At 39.5% G+C, this 14,140-nt stretch overlaps 2 protein-coding genes across 3 annotated transcripts in view; one reads left to right on the top strand and one right to left on the bottom strand.

Moving 5' to 3' along the window:
• Positions 1–1,073: 1,073 nt before the first annotated feature.
• Positions 1,074–10,275, bottom strand: LOC112050798 (interleukin enhancer-binding factor 2 homolog). The gene is made up of 9 exons (XM_024089153.2): positions 9,878–10,275; positions 8,844–8,972; positions 7,928–8,059; positions 6,922–7,077; positions 5,863–5,955; positions 5,022–5,164; positions 3,866–4,006; positions 3,222–3,391; positions 1,074–1,188 (listed from the first exon to the last, which is right to left on the bottom strand). The coding sequence occupies exons 1-9, from the start codon at positions 10,049–10,051 to the stop codon at positions 1,154–1,156; spliced, it is 1,173 nt and encodes a 390-aa protein (XP_023944921.1). The 5' UTR covers positions 10,052–10,275; the 3' UTR covers positions 1,074–1,153.
• Positions 10,276–11,851: 1,576 nt separating this feature from the next.
• The window catches only part of LOC112050788 (zinc finger protein 260-like), a 190,619-nt gene continuing 188,330 nt past the window's right edge, over positions 11,852–14,140 (top strand). Inside the window, exon 1 of one of the 2 annotated variants that reach the window (XM_052889573.1) lies at positions 11,852–11,984. The gene's annotated coding sequence lies outside the window, so the exon portion shown is untranslated. The remainder of the gene's footprint in view (positions 11,985–14,140) is intronic. The other variant, XM_052889575.1, reaches the window with a different exon arrangement.

Here is a 14,140-nt window from a genome sequence, read left to right as displayed (position 1 = left end):
GTCCAAGAGATATCAAAATCAAAAACTCAAGCAACTGAACGTAAAAAACAACGTAGCGTTCGGTACTGTAATACTAAGATGATTTTTGTATGCCTACATAAATCATATTGGTTTTTTTTTAATTTCAAAATAAAAAAAAATATTTGTGTCTTAGTTTTTCATTTCTAAACAGACTAGCTGACGCCGCGCGGTTTCACTCGCGTGGTTCCTGTTCCCGTAAGAATATGGGGATAATATATAGCCTATAGCCTTCATCGATAAATGTGCTATCTAACACTGAAAGAATTTTTCAAATCGGACCAGTAGTTCCTGAGATTAGCGCGTTCAATCAAACAAACAAACAAACTCTTCAGCTTTATAATATTAGTATAGATTGTTACTAGTAAACAAAGCATCAGGCAAAAAAGCCGTGATAGCCCAGTGGATATGACCTCTGCCTCCGATTCCGGAGGGTGTGGGTTCGAATCCAGTCTGGGGCATGCATCTCCAACTTTTCAGTTGTGTGCATTTTAAGAAATTAAATATCACGTGTCTCAAACGGTCAAGGAAAACATCGTGAGGAAACCTGCATACCAGAGAATTTTCACAATTCTCTGCGTGTGTGAAGTCTGCCAATCCGCATTAAGCCAGCGTGGTGGAACTAACCTAACCCCTCTCATTCTGAGAGGAGACTCGAGCTCAGCAGTGAGCCGAATATGGGTTGATAACGAGAAACAGCATCCAAAAATTGCGATAATAACTATAAAATTAAATATTCGGTTATTTTTGAGACGACATAAAATTCAAAACTAATTGCGTATGTAATAATTAAATACCTTGTTAACAATTTCAGATTAAAAATAATATTCGATTAAAATAAAATTTCCCTCCCAACTATAGAAAAGACAAGTGTTAAAAGTGGGTACGACAATAATCCAACGAGCAGGAATCGAACCACCACCTCTCGGTGATTAGTCTGACCCCTTTACCACTGAGCTTTTGAGGATTTTTAAATTGAACCTAGAATGACCCAGAAAATCTAGAAAACCTGCTAGATCTGTAAAAATTGTGTCCGATACCAAAATAAAACAAAGTTTGGTCTTATTAAATTCCAAGTTTCTTTATTGGATTTACCGTAAGTAATATAGTCAATATCATACAAGTAGTCTTATCACTAGGCCGCGACGCCATCTTGTATACCGTCGTCATCTGGAACAAATAGATAAATAAATATTTATTTAATAAATTAGCTGACAAAAATTATTTATACGGATTATTTTGGTAAAAAAAAAATACTATTATCGCTATTAAAAATAGGGGTTGACGGTGCAAAGGATAATATTTAGGGTCGTATATATTTTTCAATGCCACATCAAAAACATGAAAAATTTAAGGTGGCCCACCCCTATTACTTAGGGGGATGAAAAATAGGTAACCTAGTCTCATACTTACCGAATATACATGTCGGCGAGTGAATTATTTGATCGGTTAGCAAAATCTACGTTAATTATTGTGATAATTTTAGAATCAGGTTTTCATGTAATTGGGATTTAATTATTTACTGTTTAAATAAATAAGACTGTGAAAGATTGATCACGTGACTCTCGTCCAATAGAATCGCTACCAATATGGCGGGCGTCTGATACGTTTGACGGAGTGGAGGCGCCCTGCCACACTGTAGCCTGCTGGTTGAGCAGTTCAGTGTAATTCGACGCTCAAACTAATTTGTAATTAATGTTCCTTGTTGTCGTTGTTGGTATATCAATAAATAAAATAAATAAATTGTAAATTATAATGTTGTATGATTTTTTTCAATGAGCAACTGTTGAGTTTCTTGCCGGTTGCCTAGCAGAACCTGCCTTCCGAACCGGTGGTAGAATCTTTACAAATAGTCAACTGACATGTCAAAAGTGCTTGTAAACTGAGCCTACTTGAAATAAATGAACTTTGAATTGAAGCTATTGTGCTGTCTATTGCACAAAAATCACTCGTGCTACAATGGCTATAATTTATTTATTTATTTATTTGTAATGCCAACAATGACAGCAGAAAACATTATATATGAGTGAGTTACAAAATTCTTGAACTACTGCAGCCATCTTTTACAGGCATTCACAACACTGCAGAGTCCGGTTAAAAACTTAAAGTAAAAGATCAATCTAAAATAATTTACCAAAAATTTACAATAATAATAAAAATAAAATAAAATAATTAAAATGTCAAAATCAAGAAAGTTAATAATGGCACGACGGTGCTGCCATGCGAACTTAGAAGAACGTAAAATCTTTATGAAGCAGCGCCATCTACATCCTAGCTTTAACATTCCAGGATAGTAAATTCAATTACTTATGATGTGTATGTATTATATTATAATGTTTTTAGAGATTTAATACGTGTAAGTACGGAAAAAAATCTCGAAAAAAAAAAGAATTATTTATCCTTTTAATCCCACGTAATAGGAAGAATGTGTTTGTATTTCTAAAGCAAAGGGATTATTAAAGAAAGACACTAAGTGTACATTAATTTCAACGAAGTACCACATAGTCATTTGGCCTCTAATATTTTGACTAATATTCCTGAGTTCGAGCCCGGGGGTAACAATGGAATTTTTTTTTTCCTTTTTTTTTTTTGTTTTTCTCAATTGGTTTCTTCAACTATTACAAAATCAAAAATCTCTCAACCATTATTATTTTTATAACTTGGATTATAAAAATGGATACTATACTAAAAAATACCGTAGCTAGTTACTAGATGGCGCTAGGAAAAAGAGTTTTCAATAAAGAAAAGTATACCTACTTACGTAACTTTAATGCAGGTGGTTTTTTTTATTGTTATTATTAAATTATTTTTCATCGATGTTTTATTATTCCGTATTTTTTTAAAAATCAACGTACCTACCTATTTAGTTTTAATTTTGTACCTAATTAATAATAATTTACATTATTAAAAGGTCATTGGTTTACATAGGATGTTGAACTGTGTACGTGGCAGTGCTGCATACTTTTTTTTGGATAGGAAGTATGTAGCAAAATGCTGAGTTAGGGCCTTTTTCTAGGTTATGCCACATATTGCAGGGCGTTCTTCTTTTTTTGCTCTAGCTATAAGCTATATATTTCGAATTTAATATTGTAATGTGTGGCACTGCCTAGAAATAAAGATATTTGTTTTTTTCTATCACAGTCATTCCGAAAAAAGTTAGAGTAGCCTATCTATTTCCAATACACTGTAATGTTTGGCGTCACCTTTGTCCTCGGTGTCCATGGGCTCGGGCGAGTCGTGGTAGGCGGGCGCGAGCGGCGACACCACCACGCCGTCCCACACCGTGATCTCGGTGCTGATGTCCTTGCCGCCCTCGAAGGCCTGCAGCCCCAGCACGTAGCGGTGCCCGCCGCGCGCCACCACGCGCAGCAGCCTGCACAAGCAGCACGGAGTACAAAGTCCGGCCGCTCAGAGATTGCGTTTCCGACAGTTCGTGATCGAATGGGGGACCAACATAATCAATTACTGTATTAATAAATATTACAATATGGTAGTTGACACTTTTTTTAAATGGTTTTAAATAGTTTTTTTCTACTGGTGTGAAAATTTTTTTCTTTAAGGTTTATTCTTTGTCAACCTTTCTGTTTTAAGCATTTAGTATTAAATTTATAAAAAAAAAATATTTTTTTTTAGTAAACTTAATACTTTCCTGATTCTTGACAATGTGCGCGTGCGTATGTCTCTCTGTGTGCGTGCGTGTGCGTGTGTCACACTCACGTCTGCGCGGTGGCGGCGGCGTGGTCCTGCGCCGTGTGTGTGCGTGTGTGTCGCACTCACGTCTGCGCGGTGGCGGCGGCGTGGTCCTGCGCCGTGTGTGTGCGTGCGTGTGCGTGTGTGTCACACTCACGTCTGCGCGGTGGCGGCGGCGTGGTCCTGCGCGGCGAGGTCGAGCGCGGTGTGCGCGCGCGAGTGCGCCGCCTCGCACGGGTCGGGCAGCCCCGCGCAGCCCGGCAGGAACAGCCCGCCCGCCAGCAGCGACAGCGAGCGCCTGGCGACAACAACGACATACTATGTCACTGTCAGATGGTATTAACATTCATTATTTATGTTATTGATATATATTGAAAGCTGTGATAGCCCAGTGGATATGACCTCTGCCTCCGATTCTGGAGGGTGTGGGTTCGAATCCAGTCATCCATGTAGCTTCAACTTTTCAGTTGTGTGCATTTTAAGAAATTAAATATCACGTGTCTCAATCGTTGAAGGAAAACATCGCGAGAATTTTCATAATTCTCTACGTGTGTGAAGTCTGCCAATCCGCATTGGGCCAGTGTGGTGGACTATTGGCCTAACCCCTCTCATTCTGAGAGGAGACTCGAGCTCAGCAGTGAGCCGAATATGGGTTGATAACGAGACGATTTACGATATTGTAGATGGGAGGTATCAGTGTTGGTATAAATAAGAGGGTTGGTATAATTGATGACTAGAGCTCAGTTGTTTGTTAGGCAGCGTAGATACTGTCACGCTGCCAATCGCGTTACTAATTTTGTGCAAAAACATTTTGTGTTGTAATGGTGTATAATTGATGACGTGAGGTCAGTTGTTTGTTAGGCAGCGTAGATACTGTCACACTGCCAGTCGCGTTTTATGTTGTAACTATTGATAGTGTTCTATGTTGTAATTATTATTTATCATAAATTATTTAGTGTGGGCATGGAAAACATATCGGGCAGGGAGGGTGAGTGTTGGCTATTCAGAAGGGATCTCTTAAACCTAAACCCAAGGTCACAAGTCCTGGGACCTGCTCGAAGTGTTTCCTCTAATGCTTACTGTCGCTGCTACTCGTCACAGAAGGTATCGTGATGACGTCACACAGCCTGTACCACGCGAGCGCCACTCACCGGAAGGCCACGTTGATGGGCAGCGCCTGGCGCGCCGGGTTGTTCATGATGCAGTGGTGCGCCAGCAGGTCGATCATCCACGGCGTCAGCGGCTCCAGGCACGTGTCGCGCAGCAGCGTATCGTGATGACGTCACAGCCTGTACCACGCGAGCGCCACTCACCGGAAGGCCACGTTGATGGGCAGCGCCTGGCGCGCCGGGTTGTTCATGATGCAGTGGTGCGCCAGCAGGTCGATCATCCACGGCGTCAGCGGCTCCAGGCCCGAGTGCCGCGCGCACATGTCGCGCAGCAGACGGATCAGCACCTGCGCGAACACACATTACTATATCACATCACCATGTGGCCGACCGTTTCAGTTTTATGTCATGATATAGCCAGTTAACACTGACATACAGCTTCGCTTCGAGTCGAGGTCCGAGTCTCAGAGGAAACGCCCTTAGAGAGTCGTTCCGCCCATCTACTCTGCTTCTGCCTCCGGGGCCCATCAGGCGATGCTTCTGCGCTCGCCCTAACCCCCCGGTGACGCACTTACGCAATCAAAAAAAAAAAAACTTCGCTTCGACTTATCCCTTCCCTATTCCTACCCTCCCCTACTCCTGCCCCTAAAAAAAGAAGCATGAGCCTGGTTCTTGCGTTATAAAATTATAACAGAAAGTAGCATTGATTTTTATATATTAACAATGGGATTTACAGAATACAAAATAAGTTTTGTATTCTGTAATTTTGGGTTGTTATTGATTTGATGTTAATTATATTATTTATTTATTTATTTATTTGTAATGCCAACAATGACAGCAGAAAACATTATATATGAGTGAGATACAAAATTCTTGAACTACTGCAGCCATCTTTTACAGGCATTCACAGCACTGCAGAGTCCGGTTAAAAACTTCAAGTAAAAGATTAATCTACAATCTAAAATAATTTACCAAAAATTTACAATAATAATAAAAATAAAATAAAATAAAATAATTAGGTGCCTATTGTACGCTGGAAGTGTACCTTGATGGAGGAGTGGTGAGCGTTCTCCTCGAACCAACGGCTGTGACGGATGGCTGCCAGGTGACTGCTGATCACCTTGTAGTCCAGGTGCACCTGGAATATGGATGAGTTTTATTGTATTGCAAGAAAAGTGGGAACGACCGACGGGAGCGGCTGGTCATATAAGACGCTCGCCGTACGGTCGGCTTCAGTCCACATCTATTGTTGAGTAATTTTCATGGATTATTTTGGAATAGGCTGGGAATAACTTTAACATGTAGTGTAGGTGAGTGTTGGCTAGCACAAAAAGATTTTTTTAAACCTGCACCCAGAGTCACAAGCCCCTGGGACTGCTCATAGTTATTCTTTGTTTTTTTTAATTTAATTGTAAGAAAAAGGTAATGAGATATTCGGAATCATTCGGTCAATCATTGTTTCAGTGAAGAGTAGGGATTAGTAAGTGGAGGCGATTAGGGCGGGAGTGTCTGGTGATATAAGGCGCTCGCCGTACGGTCTGCTTCAATATACCAGTGGTGGTTGATCTGTCAACATTTCTTTTCGGATTAATGTCTCTCTGTCTTGAGCAGTAAACTCCATTTAACTTTATTTATTTTAAATTGTTGTGATAAAATAATGTGAATTTTTTCAACATTGGTGTTGTTGGTATTTTTTATTTTAAAATCCATTTCTGAGTTTTCTTATATTAAGAGTATGCTATTAGTATTTTAACCAGGATGGACCAGCTTAAGTGGAGATGGGCAGGTCATATGCTTTGGGATCCTCAAGAAAAGTGGAGTACCCTTGTCACACAATGGTGCCCTCGCAATGGGAGACGGAAAAAGGGACGGCAGCATAGACGGTGGGAAGACGAGCTGAAGCTTACAGCTGACCCATTCTGGAGAAGAGTAGCTCTGGACAGGAAGCACTGGCGGGAACTGGCCTTTGCCATGAGGCACAATGAGATTAGGGACATAATGTACAAAATCTTCATCAATAAAGGCTATTTCATTTATTTATTTTTTATTTATTTATTAGTATAGCAACTATGTATATGTAATAGGGTATCAGCATGATGATTACCTCCGGCTCCAGCTTCCTCAGGTTCTGGTGCAGCGTGGTGACGAGCACGCGCACAGCGGCGGTGGCGGCGGTGACGGTGAACCCGCGCTCGTGGCACGTGCTGCTCACGTTGCCCAGCCCCTCGGCTCGCATCAGCTTGTTCAGCTCTTCGTTCACCTGGAACATTGTGAGGTATAACGTGACAAATAGCAGCAACTGTGAATGTCCCATCATTTTGTGGTAAAGGAAACAGAGTAGGTCCCAGGACTTGTGACCTTGGCTGTAAGTTCAAAGGATCCTTTCAGAATGCGTTGACACTCACCTCCGCAGCCCAACATGTTCTACATGCCCACATTTAAACAATTTGCGACTGGCAGCGTGACGGTGTTCACGCTGCCTAACAAAGAACTGAACTCATGAAATACCTATTTATACCATCACTGTCGTAACAAATACCTCCTTTTTATAATGAAATTAATACCACCCATACTCAAGGAACTTCTTAAATTCCCCATGCAGGTGCTGGGTCCAACTTGTGGCAGAGAGAAACCTCTGAGCAGCGCCTGGGACTTATGACCTTAGCTGTCGTACGTCACTTCAAAGAGTAAAAAAACTCCGAGCAAAGCCCAGAGCATGCAGCAGAGTAACCCAGGGCCTGTAGCCATGTGGCAAAAACAAATAATGTATGAGAATGACAGATCCGATTGATGACTTGGAGATAACAAATGTCACAGGGACCACACACGCGATGTCGCGTTACAGGCCACATCGTAAAAGGCCGCTTCACGCGATGTCGCGTTAAAGGCCACAGCGTAAAAGGCCGCTTCACGCGATGTCACGCTACAGGCCACAGCGTTAATGGCCGCTTCACGCGATGTCGCGTGGTGTGGCAAAGCCTACACTAGGACACTGCAGACACCTCTGGTAGGGAGGGGTAATTAGTTAGTCCAATTATGACAGTTCAAAAGCTGTCAAACTGACACAGGGTCTGGTCATGAAGCAGAGCCTCTACTCCAAGAAGACGTACCTTGTTGGAGAGCCCCTCCACAGCCTCCTTGGTGGGCAGGGTCTTCATGATGACCACAATGTCTGCTACATTCTTGCCCGCCATCATTGTGCCCTTCTTGTACGAACCAACCTGCCGCACCTCTTCAAGTTGCTGGAACATTTTCAAAATAAATTAAATCTATATCTTTGCCTGATTGTATAAAAAAATCATCTGCCTCATTGTCTAAAAATAATAAAAATAAATAAATAAATAAAATAGCCTTTTATTTTGAACAGCTTTTGGCTACATGAGTGTTGTGTTTGATTTAATTGATTATATTATGTCCCGCTGTTCAAAGTGTCTTCTGACAGAGGCCTCCTCCAGCTGCTTCCACTGCATCCTGTCAACCGCAACTCTGGTCCAGCGTGGCCCCAGGGTTAGGCCGATGTCGTCCTCCCACCTTTTTATTGGACGTCCACATTGTCTGGTACTGTCTCTTGGGTACCAGAGTGTCACCTGCTTGCTCCATTAATCAGTTGTGCAGCGCAACATGTGTCCCATCCAACGCCATTTCAAGAGGTCGATTCTGATGAGAACATCAGCGAGTTTTGTCCTATGTTTTATCTCACTTGAGGTGATCCTGTCCGTTAGTCTTATACCCAAAATACTTCGTTCCATTGCCCTCTGACACTTAGCTAACTTTTTTCTATGTTTTTGTGTCAGGGACCAAGTTTCGCTTCCGTATGTTATACAAGGGAGTATAGACGTATTGAAGGAAAAATAATAAACTAAAAATAATTTATTGGACTTTATCTTGGTATATTAATAATATATTATAAGTTTAGGTTAAAGACAAATTTCTAATTAGTCACATAAGCAGGCTAGATCGTAATTTTAAGAATTATCAAATTGGTACTTAATAACAGAAAAAAAAATGTTTAAATAAAAAACTCACGCAGGCAGCAAAATCTCCAGGCGCGACTACCAAGTTGTCCAGCACAGTCTGCAGTTTAGTGACAATGCTCAGCACTGCCGACTGCTCCGTGGGGGTAGGACACAGCTCTGCATGCCTCTTCAGGAGAGCCTGCAGCGAGATATTGTAAAGGGTGTCTCAATGTTAACTAAAGATTATAATTAATCTGAAAACACATTCAAACACAATGGGGATGATGACTAGGTTTGAATATATTGATTTTTATGATACATTCGGGTAAATAAGGTCAATGTTAACTAATTTATACATAAAAAGCAACGATTGTCTGGATATTTGCAAAATAAATGAGATAATAAAATTTCAAAATCTGTTAAAAATGTTTTATTGTAATTTGATGAAAATTCATACAGTTTTAGCTTCCTTACATTAAATGTGATTTTTTAATACAGGAACTAAAAACATAAACTCACAAATAACAAAGATATTAGTAATTTTGTTTGAACACCCATACAAACCTAACGATCAGCGATCCAACAACATCACTAAATTGTGCCGTTTTGTATGGAGCGTTTTTCAGGGATCCGCGGCAGCGCCGCAAATCTGACCCTTTAAATCCCTGTAGCTCTGAAAGTATTGATCGCAGATACCCTGTTCCTTTTACAAAATTACTTTACTATTAGCATACTCTTAATTTATATACAATTTGAAAAACGGTCATCATCCCTATTACAAATATCTTTGTTATTTGTGTGTTTGTGACCTTTATACATTTTTACATTGAATGTAAAAATGTATGATTTTTTAGTAACTACATTAATAAATGATTTATTGAGCAAAAAACATTTTTCTAATTACAAAGTTTTCATACAAATATAGGTTGACATCATCATCATGAACATCGCGAGTCGCGACAACCTTTATTTATTTAAGTCTTAATTCGATTTTAATAACCTCATTTACCCGAAGATCTCATAAAATCCCATTACATGTCTGCGGGAGCTCCAAGTTGTGAACGATCAAATGAATACAATGGAAAGAAAAGAGAAGTTATTAACCTGTGTCAACGCAGCGTCATCGGGGGCCGGTTTACACCGAGGAAACGCCGGTTCAGCCAAGATTAAGTCGAAAGGAGGCCGTAGCATCAATACACGGGGTCTGCTGAAGGGCGGACGCCCCATGCCGCCTCTTCCGGGTATACCGCGTCCACCACGACCAGCACCTCTCACCATTTTTTGTTTGTAACTTTAACGGAAACACAATCACTAATAAAGCTTCGTCTTTTATTTTATTCCACTGTATCAAATAAAACTACAAGTTTAATAAATTAAATTAAAGCTAGATAACGTAAAGTTGTTTTATATTGAAATTGCCAAATAAACTAAAAAAATAATGCCAGAAAGATTTTTTTTTTAAAAAGACGCCGATGCCGAGTCTGACATTTATCGATCGAAAAGAGGTTAGAACCACAGATAACATATCACAGAGTAGATTGAATCAATGGATTCTATAGAGAATATAGAAACAATGGTCAAGAAATAAATAAATAAAAATTTTAATAAAAAAAATACAACCGACTTCAAAACCTAAAAACGTACCCACTAAACTAAAAAGTGAAAAATAACATCATAATATGTTCTACCTGCTGATCAGTATGAAGGCGGTGCTAAGCCGGTGATGTATTAATTCAAGCCATGTGAGAATATCTTATAGATTTAGATTTTGCAGACAGTATTGTTTCTTGTGGCTTGTCAGAAATGGCTTAAATTAAGACAACACCGGCTAAGCACCGCCTTCATACTGATCAGCAGGTAGAACATATTATGATGTTATTTTTCACTTTTTAGTTTAGTGGGTACGTTTTTAGGTTTTGAAGTCGGTTGTATTTTTTTTATTAAAATTTTTATTATTTTTCCATTTTTAGTGCAAAATTTCATCTCAAACGAATATATCAGACCCCTAAAGACAGTCACAACCCATCTTGGTACAAAATTCTCAGCAATACAAATTAATCAAGCCCAAGCACAAGGTAGCTACCGTAAACCGTTAAGAGGTTCCCTTAATTGACCTTGGTCTTCATCATCAGACCTCTAATAACAGACACAACTCATCTAGGTAGAAAGTTCTCAGCAATACGAATTAATCAAGGCCAAACACAAGGTAGTTACTGTAAACTGTTAAAGAGTTCCCTTCCTTGTCCTTGGTCTTCATCACCAAACCCCTAAATGACAGTCACAACCTATCTATGTGGAAAGTTCTCATTAATACAAATTAATCAAGCCCAAATACAAGGTAACTGCTGTAAATCGCCGAGGAGTTCCCTCGTCTGTTTTATGGCTCCATCATCAGATCGATTTTAAACCTTCATGAAATTGTAGTGCTTAAAAGTACTAAATGAAAAGTTTATGGACACACTAGACACCCATATAATTTTCGAAAGTTCCCCTCAATTTCTCCAGGATTCCATCATCAGATCTTGACATGATGGCAATGGGACCAAATGGGGACTATACCGTTTCAAACAAAAAAAGAATTTTAGAAATCGGTCCAGGCGTCTTTGAGTAATCGGTGTACATACATAAAAAAAAAAAAAAAAATACCGACCGAATTGAGAACCTCCTCCTTTTTGAAGTCGGTTAAAAATAGATGGTGTTACTCAAAGACCACAAATGAAGGTGTTACTACGAACCTTTCTACCTTTCTACGAACAGTATGACAGGTATGACATAAAAAAAGCGAAAACTTTGCTCTCTATATCCTTTAAATTAATTTACATTTTTAACCGACTTCAAAAAGGAGGAGGTTCTCAATTCGGTCGGTATTTTTTTTTTTTTTTTACTCTTTGTCTTTGGTCTAAGGTTAAAGTTTAAAGTCGTGTTATAGTCGGTCACTCTAACAAAAAAAAGAAACTCTTTTGTTTTTTCTACTTTATTTTTGTTTTGTGGTGCACCACACGGTTTGTGCTTATGAGTTGTGGTGCAGGCCGTAGGGTGCTAGCATTATATTAATTTACTCTTTGGGTGCTAGGGTGCTTGCATGGGGATTGGGGAACCGTGAAACGGTCGCTAATCCACTGTTAACGCTAACCGTTTATGGATCTGGAAAGTGGAAACGGAATCAAATTTCCGACTACGGCGAAGCTAAAAGCAAAGGGTAATTAAAAAGGTACATTCATTTTAGTATCTCATTTACCAGTCCATGTCCTGCATGCCACCTCGGAACAACTTGATAGTAACGAAGCGAAAAGTCAAAAACAAAAGAAGTTTTATAATTTTTTTACATGTGTAGTGCTCAGTTGAGTAGACATGGTTGTTTTCATAGTATTATGTGTAATTATAGGCTGAGATAAAAAAAAGTCAAATTACAAGTCAATAATCACGAAGGCCTTTTGTAGGGACTTCTAAACATCACAAAGTCCTTACAAAAGGCATATGTCCTGCAGTGGACGTTCATAAGATGAATCAGGAAGGCGTGTCATTTAGTCTGGGATAGAAACAGTGCAAGAAGTAACAAGTAGTGTACATATAGAGCTTTAGCCACAGAAAAGTTGACACACATTGGTGACAGTAGCCTGTCAATATATATATAACAGTATAGTATATGTAAGACAAAATTTTAATTTGTACAAACGAAAAGGAGATTTAAACCCACGTCTTACTAGACACGGGCATAACTTAGTTATTTCTGCATATTGTCTCCAAAGAATACAAAAATCTTTTGTAGGTTTGGGTGTACTCTTCTATAATAAGATCCCCAAGACTGTGATGGACCTGCCAATGCATAGCTTTAAGCAATGTGTTAAAAAACATTTACTTAGTCGAGGGTACTACAACATTGATGAGTTCCTTAATGATAAAGATGCTTGGAGGCCGTTGGATCAGCTTCCACCTTCACACAGGAAGTAAAACTATAAGAAATGTAAACAGTAATTGTTATCAATTGTAAATTATAATACTGTATGACTTTTTCAAAAGAGCAACTGTTGAGTTTCTTGCCGGTATCTTCTCAGCAGAATCTGCCTTCCGAACCGGTGGTAGAATGTTTACAAATAGTCAACTGACGTGTCAAAAGTGCTTGTAAACTGAGCCTACTTGAAATAAATGATTTTTGATTTTGATTTTTTATACATGAAAAGTTAAACAAAGAGTTTGATGACCTCCGTGGCACAGTGTGTGTGGTAGTTTTACAAGATGGAGCTCCTGGTTTTGTTCACCGGCTGGGCTGATTGAAGTTTTCTTAATTGGTCCAGGTCTAGCTAGTGCTTCGGTTTTAACTGTTTATAATTACCACCCTACCAACAAAGACATACAGCTAAGAAATTTAGTGTTCCGATATGATGTTGTGTAGAAACCAAAAGTAGTCCGTATTTTTGCACTCCTAACAATTTGCCCGCTTCCATCTTAGATTGCATCATCACTTACCATTAGGTGAGATTGTAGTCAAGAGATAACTTGTAAAAAATTAAAAACTTATAGGTATCTCTTTAATCAGTATTTTTCTCTTTACTTGGCCTCAGTGACGGGATTGATTTACAAGATGGAGGTCCTGGACCTGGGTTCGATCCCCAGCTGGGCCAATTGAGATTTTCTTAATTGGTCCAGGTCTAGCTAATGCTTTTGCTGTTACTAGTTACCTACCAACAAAGACATACAGCTAAGAAATTTAGTGTTTCGGTAGAAACCGAAAGGAGTCTGTATATTTATTGTGTATTTTCGTCCTCCTAACAAGTTAGCCCACTTCCATCTTAGACTGCATCATCACTTACCATCAGGTGAGATTGCAGTCAAGGGCTATAATAAATAATAAAAAAAATAGCCTTTATTTTGAACAGCTTTTGGTTACATGAGTGTTGTGTTTGATTTAATTGATTATATTATGTCCCGCTGTTCAAAGTGTCTTCTGACATAGGCCTCCTCCAGCTGCTTCCACTGCACCCTGTCAGCCGCAACTCTGGTCCAGCGTGGCCCCAGGGTTAGGCGGATGTCGTCCTCCCACCTTCTTATTGGACGTCCACGTTGTCTGGTACTGTCCCTTGGGTACCAGAGTGTCACCTGCTTGCTCCATTTATCGGTTGTGCAGCGCAACATGTGTCCCGTCCAACGCCATTTCAAGAGGTCGATTCTAATGAGAACATCAGCGAGTTTTGTCCTAGAGTCAAGGGCTAACTTGTAAAGAATAAAAACAAAGTGTTATACAAATATCTTCTTAATCACTATATTTCTGTTTACTACTTTTACAATATTACATGAACTTCATTGGATATATCATATCAGCTCCCTTGCCACAGCCTTGACATTCATAGTTAATATTTTTCTGTGTTT

The sequence above is a fragment of the Bicyclus anynana genome, chromosome 26 (genome assembly GCF_947172395.1).
Source record: "Bicyclus anynana chromosome 26, ilBicAnyn1.1, whole genome shotgun sequence".
NCBI lineage: Eukaryota > Metazoa > Arthropoda > Insecta > Lepidoptera > Nymphalidae > Bicyclus > Bicyclus anynana.
The sequence above is the reverse complement of the archived record's forward strand: the minus strand, read 5'-3'. Positions and strand labels throughout refer to the sequence as shown.